The 24,682-nt window shown below is 40.3% G+C and overlaps 1 protein-coding gene across 2 annotated transcripts in view; it reads right to left on the reverse strand.

The window, feature by feature from the left end:
* Positions 1-24,682, reverse strand: part of CPSF4L (cleavage and polyadenylation specific factor 4 like) — a 498,262-nt gene that overhangs the window by 302,982 nt on the left and 170,598 nt on the right. The window contains exon 4 of one of the 2 annotated variants that reach the window (XM_044085125.1): positions 8,873-8,968. The exons of the other annotated variant lie outside the window; for it this stretch is intronic. Coding sequence (XP_043941060.1) covers positions 8,873-8,968 — 96 coding nt within the window. The remainder of the gene's footprint in view (positions 1-8,872; positions 8,969-24,682) is intronic. 2 annotated transcript variants of the gene reach the window in all.

A 24,682-nucleotide genomic window follows, 5' to 3' on the forward strand; every position in this document is an offset into this window, starting at 1 on the left:
CCCTCTATCTGGAAAATCTCCCACATCATCCCTCTACATAAAGGTGGATCTTCCACTGACACATCAAACTACAGACCCATAGCTATATTATCTCCTCTAGCCAAAATCATGGAACGCTGCATTCACAAGCAGCTCATTAACCATCTTACTCGAAACAATCTCCTGTCTCACACCCAGCACAGCTGATCATAGCACAACTACTGCTCTCCTTTCCTTTGTAGACTCAGTTAACCACAATCAAACAATAAATTAATATCCTCGACATGGTCAATCACCAACAGTTGATCCACACACTGGAGGCATACTACCTTAGCAAAACTACCATAGACTGGTTTAATGACTACCTTTCTCGTAGAAAACAGGCTGTTCTATGGGAAAATAGCTTATCTGACCTACTCCCCACAAATATCGGTGTTCCCCAAGGATCTATCCTTGGTCCTCTTCTTTTCTCCATATTTATTAATGATCTGCACTCCATCATTCCCAAAGCCACCTGCATACAATATGCAGACGACTCCACCCTGATCTGCTCTGACAGCTCCCTCGACAAACTCCAAGTTGCAACCCAAAACTGTTTTTCCCTAGTTGAAAAATGGTTCTTGGAACTAAAACTCTTACTTAACCCATCCAAAACCAAATTACTTCTGTTTTTCCCCACCACTTCTACGAAATGAATCTCCTAGCACCAACCACCCCATCATTCACGTGACATCTAATAATGGGACCATAATCGACCCAGTCTCCCACACCAAACTACTAGGTGTGACCATAGACCACAAGCTTAAATTTGATACTCATATCAACCTGACCATTAAGTCGGTAAACAAGAAACTTGGGTCCATGTATAGAATTAAGAACTTCCTAACCCCACACACTAAACTAACAATTGCCCGGACTCACCTCCTTTCCACACTCCTCTATGCCTCCCCGATATTCTCCTTCCTTAATAAAAGAGAACTCAACAAACTATCTACAACCTATAACCACATAGCTAGATTTATAACAGGAATGCTCTATCGTACACATCACTGCAACAATCTCAGAACACTAGATTGGTTAGAATTACCTAACATTCTCAAACTCAATCAACTCACTGAGGCATTCAAAACAATCCACCATCCTGACAAAACCCCCTCAATGAACAAAATATTTACCCCCTACTCTAACCTTACATCCCTTAGATCATCCAAAAGCTTACAAATTCAAACTATTAAACCTAACAATTCAGGAGGTGAAGCACTCTATGCTAATTCCATTGGAAAATCCTGGAATGCCCTCCCAAACAACCTAAGACACTCCACCAATTCAAAAAACAACTCAAAGATCTCCTAAAATCCGAATGGCTATGCCCATGTTCTAATCCTGATTAATAGCAAACATCCCTGGACTACCTAATTTCCACCCAATCCAAAATGCAAGGGTCTTCATTGTAGCTAGGGTACTCCAACTACCTAAGACTGTTTTACCTCTTTAAATTATTTGTATAACCCTTTTACTTGTTCATTTGACTTTGAATGTAATACTTTGTATCTGATCTTGTCATATCTACCCTCTATGGAGCTTTTCTCCCCGGGCCTCTACTGAAAATGGACATGTATCCAGTTAGACTAGCCCGGTCAACAAAAGTAAAATAAAATAAATAAATAAAATAAATAAAGTATAAGGAGTTGGCAGACTTTAAAATTTCCCTACAGAGTACTCAGTCAGGAATAGTGGGTGAGCAAATGGGTGTAACTAAGGAAATTTTTTTTTTTCAGCTGGGATGCAGGACCACGTTTGCCTAGATAAAGTAAGTTTAATTCTGCTGGCTGCTAAAAACAATTAGTACAAAATAGAAATCAAAGTCTAAACCAACTGTATTTGAAGTAGTGAATATTGCAACAGAGATGAAAGAACTGTAAGTAGGACTTTTAGGAAAGAGAAAAAAATGGAAATTTGGGGAACAATATATGCAGAATAATGAACTGGAGGGGGGAAGCATAGCTCACAACCTTCCATCTCCAAAATGAGGAACACTTGCCCTCATAATATGGAACAAATGGCCAAAATGCGGAACACATACTAATGGCTTACTAACAACTTCAATTTGGTAGGCCATAGGAAGGTTAAAATATGCTGGTTTTATTTATAAAGATCTTTTAATGAACTAATATGATTCATTTCTATTTACCATGGATTTCACTTAAAAAATTCCTAACACTGAATGAGTGACAGTCTTTCAATGTGGAACTTTGAGGAACATGAACTTTTTAAGACCCCAAATGAGGTACGTTCCTCGTAATGAGGTACACTTGAGAGGTATGGAGTGAAGTTTAAGGAAAGGCAGGAATTGAGCAATTCATGTAATGTTGGATTGATAATTGTATAAAACAATGTATGTGATATATAATGTATGCAACTGTGAACAAGTTAACACGGTTTGTTTTCTTTTATACAAAAGTGTCTTAAATGATAATTCAATACACTTGTTAAAAAGGGTGTATGATCTGGGAGTGCTTCCTGGAAAGGAACTCACATTAAAGACCAGGTGTCTGATGATGAGAAGACAATGTTTTTGACTTAGGAAAACAACCCAGATCTGACCCTGAAATCTTTATTAGTGGCTATTTATGCTCTGGTGGTATCTTGCCTAGATTACTACAATACCTGACCAAGTTTACTGGCAAAATATGTGAATATCTGCTATATGGTTGATGGCCAGGATGTCTAAGACATGTGACTTTATGCATTTGCAAAGTGACTTCACTTGGCTGCTAAATGAACTGGGTAATGAGTGAAATAAAGTAGTTTTATCTTTCCAGAAAGGCTGTAACTATGAACAAAATAGGAAACACATTTTCATTATGATAGGGTCCTAAACACCTGTTTAGAAATAATCTTCTACAATCTAGGGATCTGCATGTTTAAACTTCAATTGAAAAATGTGACTATACTTAACTTTCTTTAAAATCTGGACTGAGAGATTCTTTTATTTATGCATTAGGCTCTACAAGATGCAATTCCTGCTTTTTAAAAACAGATTGCAGTTCCCTACTCTGCAGCTTTGTCTCTTAAGTCAACAAATTAGAGGCATCTGAATGTTCTGAAAATTTGCCTGGAAATATCTTTCAGTTTGTCTTTTCCCTGCCTTTTCATAGTCCTCTGAATCAGCTATACCCCTTGTTTTAGTTGAACAACTCTAAACCCACCTTCATTTTTAGTGCAGACTTTTTATATCCAAAATGTAATGTTTCATTAATATAAGAAAAAAATATTATTTTTATTTTGCATTTGTTTACTGGGGTAATAGACTAATAAAAACTGACCATTTGCAGGTATTGCCTGAGTGAAATAATTCACAAAGACAGAAGTATAACAGATAGATATGTATTAATTTCTTAGGACAGAGTGCCTCCCAGTTTGGTTGTGGATCCATCCTGGTACCAGTTTTGACTTCTATGCAGGACAGAGGACCAAGGATAAAAAGACCAAAGTGGATGTGGTAAAGGCTTTCAGAGTCTCGTGGTCTTCCTTTATAATAAGCTCATTGCTTGTTCTTCCTCTGTTTCTAGTGTTATCCTTCTGTCTCTCTCTGCTTAAATTCAGATTTCTGGTATTTAATTTGTTATTAAAAATTGCAGCACTCGTCTACCTTAAAGAAATGATTAACCAGAAACCTGTTGTTAACCGAGATCATTTATCAAGAGACAGACAAGCAGGATAACACTAGAAATGGATGAAGAACAAACCAGCTCATTATAAAGGAAGACCAAGAGACACCAAAAGCCTTTACTATTTATTCATTTCACAATATTTATGTTATACTTTCTGCCACACACCACACTAATCTATTTACTTTTTAATTTTTAAAGTGCTTAAGCATTTGAATAAAATAAAATAAAAATAAATAAAGCAGTAGAGCTCCTCATTTTCAAGGAACTCAGGCACCCTCCATCTAGAAGTAGCATCTACCAAGAAAATCATTTTACATGACAGAAAATGAGAGAGCTTCTCCAAGTTCAGGATTCCTAGGGGTGGGCCTTCTAGCTTCAGAAATGATACGAATCTCCTTAGCAGAAAATAAGTCTGTATTTTGGTGTAAAACATAAGAATTCACACACATTTTAAGCATCCACAGTATACAGGCTGTGGCATAGGATCCTGCCCTGATTTCTCTCTGAGGGACAAATGAAAGTGCCAGACTAGATTCTCTAACAGCAAGGAAAACCACGGCAGCAAAGGGCCAACAGAATATCAGTTTGATTTCTCTGCATCACTTTATGAACTTGTAGAACAAGGGAAACAAATCAACTTCCAACACTTGGATCAAAAAAGTCTAAAATTATGTATTGTGCTGGGACAAAAATAAATTCCTTTTCAGAATGCCACATATTAATGTTAGCTGAATAAACACTACCATTCAGTTTCCACTCATAACCCAGAAAAAATTCAGATCTGACAAAAAGCTCTTGATTTCTGGAAGGAAAACAGCTTACAGAAAATATTGAGGGACAGAGCAATGGCTTTTATTATAGTGACATTATAAATGAGTGCTTCCCTGCTTGTTTATGTACTACACACATGCTGTATAATCAAATCAGTCTGTTTGACTGCTATCCTGGAAGCTATCACAGCCAGGATTACAGTTAGTATCTTATTCACAGTGATGTGGTTTGGGAAAGTGAGGGGGATCCAGGCTCCCTGGACCCTCATACTCTAGTTGTACTCCACATCAGTTCTGGTGCACACATTCTAGGGGCCAGAGTGTGTGGAGGCCTTGCATATGGCTCATGCACATTGTTGTGTGTGGTTTGGATCCACTAGGTTAGTTTTCTGACTAATCAGGGAGTCAAAGGAATAATAATTTCCAAACACCCTTCTGAATAATCATGAAGACCTCTCAAATGGTATAATATATTCTCAGATGAAGCCTGGCTAGCACAAAAAAAAAAAAAACAGAAAGTCAATTGGCCTGTAGCTTAAGATCAACATGAAACTCCTTGTCAAAGTGGAGGAGAAGCTGCCCACCAAAACAGGATTCATGATCTTTTGAAACCTGCCTGATATGAGAAACAGACTTTCTTTAAAAGCACCATCAGAGAGCCCAGGAAAGCTTTCTGCTGGAAAGGAGACGAGTATGATTTCTTTTTAGTGATGATCAGTTTGAGGTAGTACAAAAAAGGAAAGACCATGTGGATATCACTGCACTATTGTTCCCATGGCAAAGTAGGATTATGGTAATTATCCAGCAATGTATCCCAACCTGAGGGCAGCTACTACAGGAGCTAACCTTTTGATGGGCACAGTCTGGTCAGTAGTCAAATCAAAGGGGTGAAATGAAAACTGGAAGAGATGCATATTGACTTTTGAATTTGATCTCTGCTACTTGAACCACCACAGCATGGCGGTAGGAATCCCTTAAATTCATATTGACCTTCTAATCCAACAAGGAAAGAAACTAATGGCTAACGGGTATCAAGTCTGAAACTGGGCATACATGCCTGCTGAGACTTTAGAATAAAATTCACCGGGGCCTTCTTTTTGGCACCAGGCAGAAAAACTGAACAATGACTAGCCCACACAAAGGGAGAAAAGACCCGTCTCCATGACCTCCCTATTCAACATCTCTGTAATAAAAAGTCTGGCTTTAGAAAACAGGGACTTTGCTGTTTGGTACATATAGGGTCTTCTCCTTTGAGACAGACCTGGCCCCTAGGCTAAAGTTCCAAAAGTTGCAGAATTAAAGGGCACAATACACTGTCTGATAAACACATCTGTAGACATAAAAATGGAACTTGGGTGCAGTTTTAAGACATTAATCTATTTTTCCTCATCATCCATTCAAGCATCCTCCAGCATAGAAATAGCCTGATGCACCATATCAATCTGATATGAGACCATATATAATAATTTAAGTTGAAAAGTTCTCTCCCACAAAACCAGTGAATAAATTATTTCCTAAAACATCAAAGACTCCGATCACCTTTTTTAAAGAAGTTGGCTGATCAATATTAAACTTTTCCAGCTTTAGATGTATCCAAAACAGTTTATGTTGGAGAAATGGGGCTTGACCCAGTGGCAATGAGTGCCCACTAGAGACGGAATATATCCAGATGACCTGAAACTCTTCCAGTCTTCCTTAATACATCATAATATTTGTGGATAGGGGGGTAAAGAGGGAAAGTGGATGGCAAAAGAAAAGGGAGGGTATTGATCTCTCAGCTAAAAGAGACCAGATTTCTATGAAGCAAGTTTGTGGCTTCAACTCAATAAGAAAGAGGAGATTGCAGAGAGGATCTCCAAAGGGAGGGCTTAAATGCATTTTCTGGCACACCAATGATCTGCCAGAGGACACAGCTGAAGTAGTAGCAATAAGGAAAAGGTTGGTGGCAGAGACATCACAGGAGGTGGGGTTGAAGGAAGTCTTTCCAGAGAGGTTACATGCATCACCAACTAACATTCCCAAAGAAAGGAAGGAAGGATTACAAATTATGATGCATGGTTGTAGCTCCAACCAATGGTGAAAGGTTTGGATTATGAGAATTGGGGAAAACTGGCAGACAGACCAACTGCATGTAAGCAGTGGGCTGCATCTTAGCCCAGAAGGGACAGTGGTGCTTTGTACTGGGCTGCAGAGGTACATTGCTGTAATCATACCTTTTAATGGAGATGAAAGGGTTGTCACAGAAACAAAAGGAGTGCATGAGTAGTCAGGCATTAGAAGATAAAAACAGATGCAGAATGCAGCAGAGATAAAAACAAGGTGGCAAGAAGCAGAAGTAGATAAGTAGCACTTTGCAAAGCAAGGACACTGGGGAGAAAGCTGGGGACCTTCCAGGAGAAGCATAGGCCAGTAATAAATGTTGTAGAACATTGTGGCTCCTGGATGCAGGTTGTTCAAGAATGATAGAGAAGGGATAGACAGAGACAGAGTAGTGATCACATAAAAGAAGACATCAGATGTGAGGTCAGAAAAGGTGAAAAACACCAACACAAGAATGAAACAGGGGACAGGCAGGGTCAGAACTTAGGCCAAGTGCCCTGGCAGTCAAGCTAGAAGAAGGAACAAGAACTTATGGATCAATTTCATCTGCGGTTACATCAAGGAAGGACGGCAAAAGAATGGGGAAGCGAACAAAGGAGCGGGACAAGTGGAAGAGGATGAAGATAATAACTGGACCTGAATCTACCATGAGAAGACTGGAGACGCAGAGTTTCATGATACAGAGTCAGCAGAATTTGGTGTCTTGCCTCATGAGGGGTTCAACCAAATGGTGCAAAACTGTACCAGAAATGATAAATTACTAGATTTTAGCCATAGCTAAGGCTAAAAATGTTTAAAGAAGTTATTTTGACAAAAGTGCTCATTATTGGAGAGCACAATGAAGATGTATTGAAGAAGACCCAGCTTCTCCACTTGTGCTTGTTTAACTGAGAAGAATACTAGAAAATAAGATCTAGATATTTGGTTGATTATACCATGCTATTTCATCTCTGTATTTTAATTTGAGTTAGCACTGATGCTACTAGTGTCTGACCAAGTTCGCAGATGACTGCAAACTAGGAGCAGTCATAGAATCCCCCAAGACAGTAACATCCTACAGGAAGGACTAACACAGACACATGACTAATGCCAAAGCCACAGCTTAAATCTTAGTGCCAAGAAAATACCTCATTGATAATGCACCCCTAAGAGTAGGTGTAGTAGTCAGGGATTTGGGTATTTATGTAGATATTAACCTGGCTTTGAACCAACATGTTTCTATTATAGTAGGAAAATCATTTCATATTTTGCTCAACTTATAAGCAAGGGCATGGCATCTAAGTATAAGGAAGTCATCATTCCACTGTATCTGACCCTCATCAAGCCCCTCACTGAGTACAGTTCTTCCTTTGGTATGTACCCAACCATGCAAAATACAGCAACTGAAATGTCCAGAGGTTCCTCAAAAAATACAGGCCTTAAAGAGCATGCCCTATGCAGATCACCTCAAGATTCCGTCTATATACTCTGCTTCCTATAGGCTGCTGAGAAGCAGTCAATGTCTGACATGCAGGGCATCCTTGAATTCCTCTCTGATGGTCCTTTTACATAGCCATAAATGAACAGCTTCAGAATTACTTCTAGGGATTTAAACTTTGCTTGCAACATAAAGAGGACACTTTGGAGGAAGGGGCTTGTGACTCAAAAAATTCTGTTTCTCTGGAACAAGCTTCCAATCCATGTGAAGCAGAGCTCATCCCTATCATCACTTAAAAGAAACCTGGGCCAATGGATGGGAAATCAGAAGTACACCCCATGTATAGCACCTATATCTCTAATGGGCAAAGGTAGCCAGTAAATCAAGCCCAGGCTTACATATACTATTAAAATAGTCTCTAAGACACAAACTTGTGGGATACAATTGGAATGCTTGACTAGGCTTATAAAGACCCCAGTGGTCATTAGCCTAGTATACATCTATGAACCTATAGAGGGAGATTAGATGAAATATGGCAGCTTCTGAGTGGGTCTGATTCCCCCTTTAACTTCTATTAGTTCTGACAATTCTATTCTGTTTCATCATGGCATTCACATTTTTATTATCTCTGAAGACTTGCTCTCTTTTGTTGAGCCAATCAAATAGCAAACAGAAGCATGCGACTGATCTGGGAAAACAAGGTAATTAACTATGATGGGCAGAACCAGACATTTGTATTCAAAGCCTGCTGTAGCATTAAAAGGTAACTGCCACACACTTATGGTAAGTGATAACGGATAACGCAACAACCTGGGCTTTGTTCATTGATCACTGTCATACCATGGACAGGGACTAGTGATGCCTGCAAAAATGACTGGGTCTTTTAATTTGAGTAGGGACTTGCCATTATGCTGCAAACAGATATTACTTACCATGCCTACAGAAGCCGCGGTCATACCATGGGCAGTCCTTGACTTTAGATGCTGGATCGATGTGCAGAAATGGGCATTCTCGATTACTACATTCACCTGAAAATTGATAGAATTTATGCTGTCATTTAGGCTAAAGTATATGATATACTATGAAGAAATATAATTTCAGGCATGATCTGGGAAGTGAAAATAGGAGACAAAATGCAAGTCCATCTTTTCAGGCATGATGCTTAGATAACATTTACATTTATTAAGATGTGAAATGTGTACAAAACGTTAATTAGGCTCTCAAACCCTCTACATTCGTAAAAAATGAATGTAACAGAATCTAGCAAATATATGAATCAGCTAGACAAAAATAATATATATATGTGATCAGCTGCAGCACGGTGGCCCTTTTAAGGCAGGATTTTTTTGTTTATATATATATATATATATATATATATATATATATATATATATGTATATATTATACACATATACACACACACACACACACACAGATTTTGACCCTCCATAACTGTTTTGTATGAATGCTGTACGGCAAATTGTGAGTGCATACTAACACAAACTAGACAGCCTTTAGCCACCCACTCATTTCCCTTCCCACCTACTGGAACTCAAACAAGGATCTGGCCACTCACATTTACCTACCTGTATCTGGTTTATTCACATGTCTAGACCTGCATGAGTCTCGCTCATGCTACATACATCTGCCTTGGACATATTTACAAGTTTACACCGAGTGCAGCATTGAGTGTAGAAGATTAAGGCTTTGAGATGTAGTTCCTGTGGTACAGAGTTTGATTCCCTCAGCCTTCCTTTGCCTACTATGTGACCCTGAGCAAGTCATTTAACCAGACATTGCTCCTAGATCACCCCTGATGAGGGACTGTGTATCCAGTGGGTCTACCTTGTTAAGAAATGAGCATCATCATTATTTTACTACTGCAGCTGGTCCACTCACATTAAGTGACCCACAATTGGTCAGTATGTACTTATAAATTGTACCTGGTCAGTATTTGTATTTGTAGCTGGATTCTGACATCTAAGAAAAAATACAGAATTTTGTACTATCTCTTGCACCTACTAGAGTGAGATGAAGGCAATATGGTGTTTGTGCATTCTCCCCACCACACTATGGACAAGTCCACCCTTTGGTTGCCTCCTCTTTAGTAGTAACTGTACAATTAACTAAATATTTTTTAAGCAACAGACAAGTTATTTAAGAACACAACCTGTTTTGAGATTTTATGAACCTATAAATTGACATTAAGTAAGGGGGTGCAGTAAGAAAATCCCTGTATATGAGTAGTGTGGGAACTTGCCAGCCACATCACTCAAGGCTTTTGAGTTATCAGTTACAAGCCAATCTAAAAAGTTATGGCATCCATTCCAAAGCAAGCCAACAGCTCAAAAAATAGGTTAGAACTAGCCATAGCACTTAAACATACCATGAATAAAATGAAGCAGATAATGGAAAACATATCTGTGTACTGGGCATTTGACAGAGAATTGTACTGATCCCTGAATTTTGTTCTGCATCCTTCTTGTCACATTAGTATCATCTATCAGCTTTACTTCGACTTAAAATTTTCAGATGATATTTGATATATACATGTAAACATCCCACTAGAGGAAAAACCTTTCTAGCCAACTGAAGAATCTGTAACCAGACACTCATAGGTTCATAGGATGATACTAGGCTATTGGCCCAGAGGCCCTTATAAGCCTAGACAAGAATTACACCCTTGTTCCCACAAAGTCAGCACCTGTTTTACCTGTCCAGCAGGGACACAGGTGAGAACCCAGGGGTATATTTTCTGTTTCCCATCCAGTCATCCAGTTCCTTCTTAAACAGGGCTAGTGAGGTACTCTGCTTGACATGGAGAGAGAGTCTATTCCACAGATGGGGGAGCCGGTGGGACACAAAGCTATCCCACCAACAAATTCTATTAATATCACAGACCAGGTTGAGGCCTTGCATGTGGGTTGTGTGCGTGCAGTTTGACTTATGGATATGCAGCAACTCCATCAAGGCTAAGTTGGAGACAGTCTTGTATGCCAGACACAGGTCACCTCTGAGCAGTCTGTATGAGATGGAGTAAAGGGACAGAGCTTTTAGCCTATCTGTATAGTATAGGTGTTTCAGGACCCTGGATTTACCTTTTCAGGAACCTGTGTGGTCTCTCCAACTGCTGCATGTGCTTGACAAGGTACATGCTGAAGGGGGCACTGTACATGATGATGGGTTTGATAAGAGAGGAGTTCTGAGATGTTATGACCTCCTTGTTCTTGGATGAAATACCTATACTTATGAGGTGGGCCATGTAGAAAGCCTTCTGTACAACAGAGGCAACATGGTGATCAAAAGTCAGGTTGCTATCAAATGGGTGCCCAAGTCCCTCATGACTGATTAATAACAACATACTAAGCATGCAATGTGATAATTAGTGGGGATGCAATTTTCCCAAAACCGCATGATGATGCATTTCTTGGAATTCAGTTTGAGGCCATGCTTCTGACACCAGTCATTAGTTTGAGTAAGGCCCTCTTGGAGGGTGTTCACATCACTAGAGGAATTTATGACAATGCCCAGCTTGCAGTTATCTGCAAACTTGGTCAGCCACAGATCACTGGTTTTGGCTTGTACCTCAGAAAACTATATCCCAAACAGTAGAGGCCCCAAGACTGATCCTTGGGGTCCACCGCTTGTTGCAGGTCTACTACTAGAGGTGGCTTCTTCTATTTTGACTGAATGGGTTCTATCAGTGAGCCACAGTTAGCTACCCATCTGGTAACATATGGATTGATGCCTAACTGGTAGAGTTTATCTATTATGCCCGAGTGGGGAATAGTGTTGAAGGCTTTGGCTAGGTCAAGCTAGGCAGTGTGCACTGTCTTCCCTCATCCATGGCTTTGGTGACTGTGTCGAAGAAGGTGACCAGGTTTAGCAGGCATGACCTCCCTTTGACAAAACCAAACTGTGTGGGATCAAGGTTTTGGAAGTTGCCAATGTCCTTGTTAATAAGGTCCATGATAATGCATTCCATGGCCTTGCAGATCAGGCTAGTGAGGCTGATGGGCCTATAACTGCCTGGGTCAGTGGACGCTCCACCTTTGTGTAGAAGGGTGACAGAGGCAGTCCTCCATTCTGCTGGGACAAAGCCAGTGCACAGGCTTTGGTTGAATACGGTGCCTAGTGGTGCTGACAGCTCTTGCCTGAGTTCATGTAGGACACAGCCAGGTCCCATGGAGGCAGTATTTTTTGCCTTTGAGAGGGCATTAATGACCTGCTCCCTGGTGATGAGGGGAGGGGGGCAGGTGCTGGGGATGCCCTGCTTTACTGATGGTGGGACAGGGAGTGAAGTTTTCACTGAACTTTGTCTGCCAGCAGGTTGGTTATATCTATGGCATTTGTGTATTTGTTATTCTTGACCACCAATTCAGAGCAGATTTGGGAGTTACCTTTGAGATTGTGGATGTATGCAAAGAAAGCTTTGTGATTGTCCTTGGTGGATGTGGCCAATTTAGACTCAAAGTTAGCCTTAGAGGATTTCACCAGTGACTTATTTGCTTGTTCAAAGGAGAGATTTGCTTCAAACTTGGCATCTGCTCCTTCTTGGTCCTGGACAGCAATTTTTCCTTTAATTATTTTGAGTCTGTTTATTGCTGCTGTCCACCAGACAGGTTTACTCTTCGAGGAAAATGATTTGGTCCTGTTGGGTACTGCTGAGTGCATGCATCTATATAGGTACTCATACAGTTTTTTGGTGTAGGTTTGGACATTAGTGCTTGGTGGCTGTGAAGCTGCTTATACCTGCTCTCTGGAGGTTGTAGTCAGCTTTGGAAATTTTTTTATTCCACCCCGGCAAGGGGGGGGGGGTTCAAAGGAGATAGTGACTTTGAAAGTGATTGCTTTATGGTCGGATCTTACCAAGGATGATGACACTGTAGGGGTGCTACAGTGACTAGTCATGTTGGTTAGTACCAGGTCCAGGATATTTTCACCTCTTGTGAGGGTGTTGACCAGCTGCTCCAATGCCATTGGGGAAGTTGAGGACTCTCTGGGTATTCGTGTTTGAACTAGAATAAGTCACCCAGGACCAGGGTAGAGGGTTGAATCATGATAGATCAAGTCCAGATAGGTGGAGTGGGCTTCCTGAGTCATGGTTGGGGGGGTCTGTAGCTAGCTATGATTTGAATAGGCGTTTTGTCAACAGTTAACTGCACCTGGAGTGTTTCCTGTGCATCATAGTGTTTGACCAGCCTTGATATTTGATAAATATTAAAACTCCACCTCCTTTGGCTTTGTAACCTTCCATTTGGTTTCAGTGACTGCACAAATGTAAATATCTTCCAGGGCGAGGAATGCTTGCAATGAGTGCAGTTTCATGTTAAGACTCCTAATGTTTAGCAGCATGACCTTTAATTTTCATTTAGAAGAATTTTTCACGTTGTTAATTTTGTCCTCATGACTTTGCCTAAAAAAGGTACTATATGGGAGGCAAGAGCCTTTTCCAGAAGCCTGAAGCCCAGGGGAAACAAATGAAGGCCATCTCTGGCAAAGCATTGTGGTCTGTCAATCATGTCCTCCCAGGCTGTCAGGTATTGGATCCCCTTGGAATGACACCAGAAACTAAGACAATTGTTAAAGTCATCATTTTCTGTTTTTATTGAGGCATCATTCTGGGTGACAGTAGGATGCTGCTTAAGGCTAGGGACATACCTGCCTGGGACACATTCAGCGAGTTCAATCATGTCTCTCTTCATATAGTCCAGAGAGGTACATCTCAAGTCATTCACACCAACATGGACTATGACAGAGTCATAGCAGTACCTGTTGTTAAGAGACTTGAGTGTGCAAGTGATATGGTGGATTCTAGCACCTGATAAGCAACTTACCATGACTTTCCCCTTGTCTAGCCTGGTGAGGGGCATATATGTGTGGCTCACAATAGAGTCTCCTATGACTAGTATGTTGGGTTTGTGGCTGGGTCTTGTAGGCTGTGAGACACAGGCATGTGTACTATGTGTGGTGCTTGTTGCAGTGGGTTGTGATGTGCATGTGTGCTTTTGCCTCAGAGGTCTCTTTTGTTTAGGTATGTTTTTGTAGAGAACCTTCACATATGTAGGATTGTACTGTACAGGTATGAGTGGTGTTAGAGGTGTGGTTTTTGTGCAGACAACTTCTCAGTGCCAGATGTACTGGCTTGTGATGGAGACAGTTGAGGATTCTAGGTTCTTAATGTAATTACATCTCTCACATATTGTGTTCCTAGGTGGTAGAAGAAGAGGGCTGTCCGTGTACATGAGGTAGTTGCTACACCATCTCAGGATGCCCATATCAACCAGACTAGCAGGAGAAACCACAGGAAATTGTCCGTCCATGGTTGTCAGAATCTGTGGAAGAGAGGTCAAGGATGGTAGAGTGGGTACTATAAGGATGGTAGAGTGGGTACTATCAGAATAGAGTACCTATAGTTGTGAGTAGGGCTGGATAAAATCAACACAGTAGTTGCAAGGGAGGGCATCAGTTACACAGAAGTGCTGGTAACGGAAAAAATGCAAACGAGATACCTCGCAATGGGTTAAAACAGCACAGCGGCAGTGCATGATGAGCAAACAAGTGCAACACCCTGCAGACACAGGGTTTAAATACTAGAAAAGATGGAAGAATCTAGAAGCTCGAATTACTACCCAATCCTGCTAGCCCCTGCACTTTCAACCAATCACTCATGCTAGAGAAGGTCAGGCAACCCTGTTACTCTAACAGAGAAGATAAGCCCCTACCAGCATAAGATGACTGCCAGAAACACAAGAAACTCAACAAGCAAAATAAACAGGCCTGGATACAGCAGGCCTCTATCCAGACTATGCTAACTGATGAGAATACAGAAACCTCACTGAAAATGCACAGAAAAGCACAGCACTCACAAACAGAAAATACAACTCTCAGTGTGAAAAAGCACTCTTTCTGCTGAATAGGATTACAGCTATTTGTATTGGTTGAGGAGTTTTTTTTTTTTTTTTTTTTGAGGGGGTTGCCATCAGTTTTGCAGTTTTGACAGTGTTTTTTTTTCCTCATCTAATACAGACACAGCTCTGCTAGGAGATGCACTGAGAGGAACTCTTGATGTCTAAGTAACTTGCTTTGCTTGGTGTAATGCCTATCTATAAACAGGCTTACACTAGGGGCCAGATACCTCTCCAGGGGCAACATAAATACTACAGTATTCCCAGTTAGGCAACAAAGCAAATTTAAGTAATTGGTGTGATCTGTTTATTTGTTTAAAGACAAAATCGATATTGGCACACACCTCCAATTTATGGCAAATTTTGCATATTTCCATGATTTTGTATTCACAATGAAATCCCATTTTCTTCCCAGCTTTATTGCTGCTCTTAATACTGTCATCTCCAATTCTTTTATAGATTCAGTGGTTTGTCCAGAAGCATCCCCTACCATTAACAAAATGTGTGCGGAGGAGAATCAGATTCTTAAGAAAGCACTCCATGCACTGGCCATTTTCTGATCCCTCTGTTGTACAGGAGTAAATTGTTCTATTTTTCTAACTATGAGAAGTATTGGCCTAGATTCAATAAACTTTACATGGCTCGCTAAAACTCTGTGTGTGTGCGTGGGTACGTGTGTACGTGTGTATCACATGACAGCATGCCAATTTGTATTCGGTAAGCAGCTCTACACAGTGTTTAGAGCCACGCAAACCCAGTGAACATTGTGGCATTCTCATTACAGAATAAGCAACTAAACTATATGCTAATCAATCAATCCAAGATGGCAGAGCTATTCAACAAGCTATAAAGCAAACATGTACACAGTGTCAGTTTTGGCCTCGAATTTCAAAACCTACTGGAATACAGCCACAGAAACTACACTACACAGAAATAATGTTAGGGGCTGCTGCTGCCCTTCTGCGTGTGCAACAGGCTAAAGTCTATGCTGCTGCTGCTACTAGTAGACCTTGGCCAAACAGGAAAAGGATGTTTAGACCCCATTTATCTTTTCATGACCTGCACAAGGTGGAAATAGAATGCTACAGGGTGAATAGAGACACACTCCAGGAACTCTGGAGCCTCTGCTGTCCTCAACTGAGAGCAAAGGCAAACTGAAGGGAACCAATATCTGTGGAGACAAAGGTATGTGCAGCACTTAGAATTTTAGCTACAGGAACCTCCCAGAGACCAACATGGGACATGCTGGGGGTGTCAAAGGCATCAGCATCCAGGATCTTGCATCAATTCCTGAATGCTATGCTACAGTATGAGAGTGACTATATATATATTTTCCCCATACCCCACAGGACAGAGCCAGTACTATGCAGGATTTCTAACCCCATAGCACACTTCCCTGAAGTCCTGGATGCAATAGATTGCACACATATTGAGATCAAAAGCACCAACTGGGGAACAGGTGAACAGGGAAGGGTCTACAAAAACAGAAAGGGCTTATACTGCATTAACTTCCAGGTTGTATGTAATGCTAAGGGAATCTTCCTAAATGTGGGTGCTGGCAACCCTGGCAGTTACCAAGACTCCCATATTTGACACAACTCACAGCTCTAGCAGAGGTTTACCGGGGGGGGGGTATCTAACAAGGCCATTTCCTGAGTGAGGCAGGGTATGCACTCAAACCATGGTTGATGATGCCCATCAGAAATGCACATACACCCATGGACGAACACTATAAATGAGGCACATGCTCAAACAAGAAATATCACAGAGCATGTGTTTGGGCTACTGATGTCACAGTTTCAGTGCCTATTTACATAGGGGGGCCCTGTAGCACGATCCCAATACATGTGCCGAAATTATCACTGTGCTATTCTACAAAATATTATCCTGAGAAAACAGCTAAAACAGGACCACCAAAGGGAAGGGGGACACATTCCACCACCACTGACAAGGTCACCACAGCCACACTCCGGTGAGGATTCAGCAGAGGAATCACCAGCCACAGTTGGTGTAGGTAGATGTAGGTATGCACAATATGCCCTTACCCTGGCCAAGAAGCAACAGATAGCACACATGATGACCACCTAAGGGGAGCAACTTTCTTCCTATGCACATACATACAGTAAAATTGATGCCAGGCAACACTCATAGCCTTTACTTACCCATGTAATGGCTGCATACTGCTAGCATCACACAGACTCAGTCCCGAATTATAACAGTTGTAACTCCAGGACTATAAACGTTGAACTGGGAACAGGAAAATAAATGGGTAAGAACACAAATGAATGTTAGATACTTGCATACTGTTACCTGAAAATGTACCCAAGTAGAATGTGCGCGAGTTGTCCAGCAATGACAATATGTGACAGGACTGACTTATGTCAACAGATTTCTGCATTGATCAGCTTTTAAGCCTCATACATCAAAAAAATACACACAATACAAAAACAGTCCAAAGTTTCGAATTATCCTTATGTTCTCACAACTGGAGCAATAAGCCTCACTGACATATCGACAATTTCAAGGTAGTAATCACAACAGTAAAAAGGCTGCAAGAAATCAGTACATATTTCAGAACAGCATCAACACATGTATACCAAGCACTCAGTTAGGCACCCAAAAAATACATATGCATCCCTGACTCCAAAAGATAGAAAAGTGATGGCACAAATATAATCATTTGCACAGAGTGTTGTTGGGGGGGCAGGAGGCCAAGTCTCACAAAAGTAGCAAGTGTGCGCAAGTAATAAAGGTAGACCAGCAGAAATGTAGCCAATTATCAAATTGCCACTTAAACAGAATGACCTGCAAGCCTCATGAATGCCTCATGTTCCTGTTGTGTGTGTGTGTGTGTGTGTGTGTGTGTGTGTGTGTGTGTGTGTGTGTGTGTGTGTGTGTGTGTGTGTGTGTGTGTGTGTATCTGCAAGAATACAACCAAGGTCTGTGCTAGCTCTACATCCTGGCAGTTGGACAGGTGTGAGCTGTGCATGGTAGAGATATCAGTTAATTGCCAACACTCCCAACTGCGAGAAGTCGCTCTGCTAGGAGTTGCAGTGGCAAGCCCAATGCCATGGTCAGATATGCGGGTATTACCTGAATGTCAGCGATGTCTGCTGGATGAGCTCTCCTCACAACTACTTCCATGTCTCCACCTCTGGGTGTAGAGACCTCAACCATTGATGAAGCAGTGCCACTACAGAATCGTGCACAGCCTCACTGGCTAACAGCAGATGATGCTGACCTACAGCTACACTGATGCTGTTCCTCTCCCAGCAGACATTCCATCACATGCATTGCTTGTTCCATCATGTCACTCTTCTAATCCACTGAATCAGCCACATGGCAGAGGCAGTTGTGGCACATCTAGAACCCTAAGCATGTCCTTGGAGGCTCTAGTGGAACATACCTGTGGCTCCATGAAGGCCCTAAATATACATCAAGTGGCACATAAGGACACACCAGGATCGGGTTGAGGGTAGACAACAGACCTCCTCAAGCACCCCTACCAACCCTCATGTGTGGCATCTCACCCACATTTTGGCTATGGCCAGAGTCACAGCACTGAAGCTGCAGTAACTACACTACCCTGATAAAGTGTGCCACCTTCAACCCATCCAATATCTGAGGGCTCAGTGGAATGGGTATGTTGACTATTGTCTGTTGGAAATCCAGGGGATGGGTGAATCACAACCTCACTGTCAGATTCAACCTCTGAACCCCCCCCCCCCCCCTTGACTGTGCCTCTGTTTGGCCACCATCATTATCACAACCTACCGTTATGCTGACATTAGTTGGTAGGAGTCCTACACTTTCACTGTTAGTATCACTTGTGATAAGCAAAACACAAGAATGAAGTTACTACCACAAGAAAGTAACATTGGTCACACAATCACAGATGCTAGATGGTACAGCAATACAGACATTCATTACATCCTCCTGCCACATACAGATAATATACATATGTTAAAGAATGGTCATTAATAACCAAATAAACATTTGATTACCATGTGTAGATATCTCCACACTTTGTAGGGAGGATGGTCCTGGAAAAAACGAAGCAAGGATATGATGGCAATTAACCATCGCAATGGGAATAACATGGTGGGGATAGGGAATACACAATCACCTATATGTCCTGTAAGAAATACCAGACACAAACTTGCCTGACACATCCACCCATGCTCATGTATACTGAACGACTGTGTCACATAATTCTATTAACTCATCAATAGGTACAGAAAAAAAATTTCACTGGAAGTATTATTCAAATTATATATTTTAGTATACATGCAAATATAAAACTCGCCATTTGTAAGCTTACCTGGAAGCTGCTCCTGGGCACACTTGTCCTCCCAGCCACATCAGCATCAATATCAAGCATGTGGTGTGAAGTTTCCACTCAGCTGTCTGGATCCCTGATAGTGGACAAAAACTCAATTTGTTGTCAGTGTGGGGTCAGAAGCAGGACCCCCCCCCCCCCTGTAGCCAGCTGTTCTTGAGCATCTGCAGCTGCTCTCCTCTGGGCTGGTGAAATCATATTAGTGGCCTGATGATGCACCCGATTATTTTTCCACCTCCTCTTCACACACAAACCAAGGAATACCACTTATGTAATAGGTTTCCCACTGAAACAAATCACCAAAAAGTTCAGTCTGAGGCAGAAACCACAACCACACAAGATTTATTTTAAAAATATTAACGCCAGCTATAACTCAATAAAAACATTCTCGTCGGAGAAAGCTCTCTGACTTCTTCAGATAATATAGGTGTGACTCTAAAAACCATTTAAATGCTAGTCACGAGTTGCTAAATAGACTAATTGATGAACAATCATCTATTAAAGTAACAAGATCTAATGTATGCATATGTTGTGTTGTAAACAAAGTAATTCAACTGCAATACCAACATGAAAATGCAAAAAATAAAAATTTTGTAATAAATATATTATGTAAAAAATAATACATAGTAAAGTTATTTAATATGTAAAAACAATGAATAATAAGCCCCATACTAGCAAACTAGTTTGAAGATGTTTCAAACTGATTAGATCATAAAATTATGTGTATATACACATTTGTAGGAATGTACCTAGTGTATCATAAAAATATTTTATATATATTTTATATATAAAAAACATATATTGTTGCCATACTCATATAAAGGACATCCAATGTGTACATCATACCTACTTAGAATGAACGTTAGCAAAAAATGAACATTGGCAAAAAGAACGACATAAAGAGCCTGTATACATATATAGTGTGTGAACTTCACAATTTTGCTGCTCTTAGCTTGAGTAGAGGGGCAATAGATATATTGTCATTTAATCCTGGTATCCTTGCTTCCAATATTATTTGCCAATAGGTCTCTCGGTATTCCAAATTGGTTTCCCAAGGGCCACCCCTAGCTTCCCTAGGGAGGGTTTCCAAAACAAAAAACAAAAACATTGCTTGATTAAATACTAAAGTGTGTTTATATAGAGCATTTTTAGAGTTTTGTTTTTGGATTTCATTCATGTGCTCATATATTCTACATCTTAGATGTCTCTCGGGTTTTCCGATGTAGAACCCCTCGCACATCTGACACATAGCAATGTATACTAGCCCTTGTGTATTACAATTGGAGTAAGAGGATGCTTTAATCCATCTATTCCTGGCTGAAATGAATATTTTCTCAGTTTGGGAAATGCTGTTACATTGCAAACAGGCCCCGCACTTGAATGTGCCCTTATGTTGGTTGGAAAATCCATTAACCAACCCCCTCCATGTTCAAGTATGCTTTTAATATTGCTGCCCTTCTGAAAAACAGTTTTCACTGGTTTCCCTTTACGATTGGGGAGGTCAGTAAAATCACTGAAATTCTCCCATTCTTTTTCCACTACATTTCTGATAATGCCAGCATTAACTCTGTAATCTGTAACGAAGGCTCTTTGTAACCCTACTGATGTTTTTTGAACATTACTAGAACCCATTGATGGGTGTATGTTCCCAGTACCTAGAATGGGTTTGTATTTGTTGCTCCTACCTTCCCCCACCTCATTCTGTATGTTGGTGATGAAATCATCTGGGTATCCTCTTTCCTGGAACATTTTGGTTAATTTTTGGCACTCTAAAATATAATTGTGCTCATCAGATGTCATCTTGGAAGCGCAAACAAATTGCCCCTTGATTATCCCTTTCTTTTGATATAGGGGATGGGAACTAGTGTACTGAATATATGTGTTGGAAAAGGTAGGCTTCCTATAAATAGTAGATTTGAAGCCTGTTTCATCAACATTTAAGGACACATCCAAATAGTTGACTTGCTGTGTTGTGACCTGGTGAGTTAAGGTAAAAAACTAGTACTTTAATTCAAATAAATCATAAAATCATGTAGTTGCCCTTGGGTGCCAATCCAAAAAATGCAGATGTCATCCAGAAATCGTGTATAGATTCCAATATTTATTAAATTCACTGTTAACATTTTTTTTCTCCCATACTGAAAGGACAATATCTGCATATGTGGGGGGACAACTGGCCCCCATGGCAAACCCAGTTACGTGTTTAAAATATTCTCCTGAAAAATATAAGAAATTGTTGTGTTTCCCACTGAACTATCAGGATGCCTACACATTTTCAACAGAAAAGCACTTGAAACACACATTTGTTCTTGCAACACAGAATGGTAGGTGGCTCCCCCACCCCCAAAACAACAAACAAATGAAGGTTCATACAAAACAAGGGATACCACAGAATTAATTGTATATATGCTTTTCACACAATTATCAGGATGTGTACACATTTACAACAGACAAGTCAATTTATGAATGCCAGCTACTTCTCGCTGTGTACCTCACTCACATTGAGGTGTCTCTTGGACATCTCAGAAACAGTGACACATACATCACATTTCTCACCAATAAAACAGAACATTGTAAAGTCAAATTTTAAAAATAAATAGTTGAGCTGAAAGTATAACCTGTCTATCTTAGAAATGTAAATGCCTGCCCAAAATACCTATACTAGCAGTGAAGTATAAGAAGTGCATACAGACAAAATTCTCATTTTCAGATGAATATATATATATATATATATATATATATATATATATATATATATATAAATACATTTATAACAATTTACAAAATTTAGAATGTACTTTAATAATACAAGCATACCTTAGCCAAATTATAAGCCTTCTGCACTGATAAATCTCCTTCATAGGAATACCAAACATCCGTTGTATCCAAATACACAAGTCTCCTCACCTTCAAGTTCCCTAGTTACACGGTTAAATTTTTATAGTGTAGATACAGCTCTCTGACCACTGTGAAGATGCAAATGAGATGTGAGCACATTAGAATTGGTGAATGTCAAACTTTTGACTTTGTGTAGCAGATATAAATTTGTAGGCTCTACACCAGTGTTAAATTGCTAATGGCTTTGCAACTGTGATTGATTAGTGTGGGAGAGAGAGAAGGAAAACAATCCAGACTACCTTCCCTGCAATGGATGTGTCAGTGAGGATGCATTTTCAAAGTGTGAACTAACTTCAGCAAGCCTTTTAATGAAACAAAACAGTGCTAACAGGCAAACTCTCCTGCCTTTCCCGATTTTCAGTCATGTATTTTTTATCATACATTTAAAAGGATGATACAAAAAGCACCACAGACAGCATGTGTGAGATTACAAAACAGATTAAGGGAATGAATATATACAAAGAGAAGACAGAGCTGCATTTCTGCAAACATATTCATAAATGGCTGTGTGATCACTCATTGCACTAAATATGTAAACCACGCATCAACTGTGTGTAACACCATCTTGCAAAGTCACACATTACATAAGACATCTAGACCATGGTTTGAGTTCATTATTTTTTTACTGATAAACAATCATAATCAGTCATTCTGCACAAAAATAATGTAGGTTCACTTTTGCCTGTCTCATTTGTGCATTGCTCACCTGTGCACAAACCGGGTTCACTGCAGCAGACAAAAAAAAACACGTTACACTGAAAAAACAAACGTTGTTGCTCGTTTCACCTTCCTTTGTGCAAACAGGTGAAGAGGCAATGTACAGCCATCAGCACTCTGGACAGTACTGATTAGAAAAAATATACACTTCTTGCCTAGCCTTCCTTGTGGCACCAGGTACAAGTTCATAGCCAGATCACAGGTGAACCAGAGTTCTAATCCAGCATACTCCTCCAATTTTTATTAATGGTGTTCCACTGCAGTTTATATTAGAAACAACAATATAAAGATAATTATACACAGCAATAACTATCTATAGTGGGTTTATTGATCATACACGTATCATGTTTATTTGTAACTGGGGCTTTCACAGCAATTATAGCTCTGTAATTAAAAATTTATTTTCTGACCTGGGATGAACAATCATCTACACATCTCACATAACACAAGTATAATCGTAAAACAGAACGTATTGTGTGGTCTGACCCAGACCTCAAAAATCTACTGAAAAAGTAATACAAGTATATGCATTTCCAGTATATTGTCACATATTACTCCTGCATCATACCTGAAAATGCATAAAGCAGGACCTTATCAGATCATATACATACATGGTTAATTGAAGTATAGCACAACTCGCTCTTTAATGTGCATATTATTATTGGCTATGTTTAGCAAACATTCTTCTGTGGCAATGAGCAAGAAAACACTTGTATAGAAATATATGTATTATCTAGTTTACATACATTTGAATTCCACAATGTACAAATTACTTTTATCAGTGTACAATTCCCCACCTGATTCCTCCCAAATTCAGGTCATAAAAGCCAAGTCATTTAACTTATCAGTGTTGACCACTGGACAAACTGTTGTCATGTATAGCAGCACACATGCCATAAAATAATACCAGCTGTCACATTACCCTTCCAATTTCATGAACTGCCTTCTTCTTTAGCAATGTTGCTCTCCACTTAACATCACGCAAATGTGGGTGGCATGGTTGTGCAGGTTTGCACACTGGTCGTAAACCAGGATATCATGAATTGGCGAGAAAACACTGTCGTTGGAGTACCTGTGCAGACATGACAGGAGCTGGGAAGGATGGCGCCTTCCCAGGGCTCAAAGGGGGGGGGTGTGGAAGAGTAAAAAATATTCATTGCACTCCTCAAAGGGCTACAGTTGAAGGCTGCTGCAGGTAAATTATACCGGGTCTCAGTATAAGGCTGAGGCTTGGAAAAGTCTAGCCAAGGTCATCTCCAGTGCGACTGACATACCCTACACTGAGGAGCAATGCAGACTGACATACCCTACACTGAGGAGCAATGCAGGTATTTTTATAACAACCTGAAAATAGCATTAAAGCAGGTACAACTTTACAAGTGGCTGAAGGAGTTTAGGACTGCTGACATCACACAGTTGTGTAAGTATGCAGATAAAGCAACTTCATCTGATACAGAAAGCTGCAAATAGCCAAGACTGGTATGCATAATGCGTGCATGTCTTTTTCTGCCCTCCTTATTTTGCAGCTTCTCAGGAAATTTCATCAAACAGGGAGACATGCTGAATGATTCAGAGAGGCAAGGGATATGTATGCAGCACAAATGAGCATGAATGTATTAAAATTATTCCAAATGTAGAAGAGGTAGATATGCCACAACAATCGAAGCAAACCAGGTGAAAGAAGTAAAATATATCCTTTTATTCCATAGAAGTAAGCGCTTTCACGTTACAAAGAACGCTTCATTAGACTTTAACATAGTGCAGGAGACACATCATATTTAAACACTCATAAAGCACCAATGGCACACTTCATCAGTATCACATGTAAAATCACATTAAATCACCTCATTCACTTTTAAAGGTGCAGAGAAATACATATA

This window comes from Protopterus annectens, chromosome 10.part0 (assembly GCF_019279795.1).
Source record: "Protopterus annectens isolate FY-2018-M chromosome 10.part0, PAN1.0, whole genome shotgun sequence".
Taxonomy (NCBI): Eukaryota; Metazoa; Chordata; order Ceratodontiformes; family Protopteridae; genus Protopterus; species Protopterus annectens.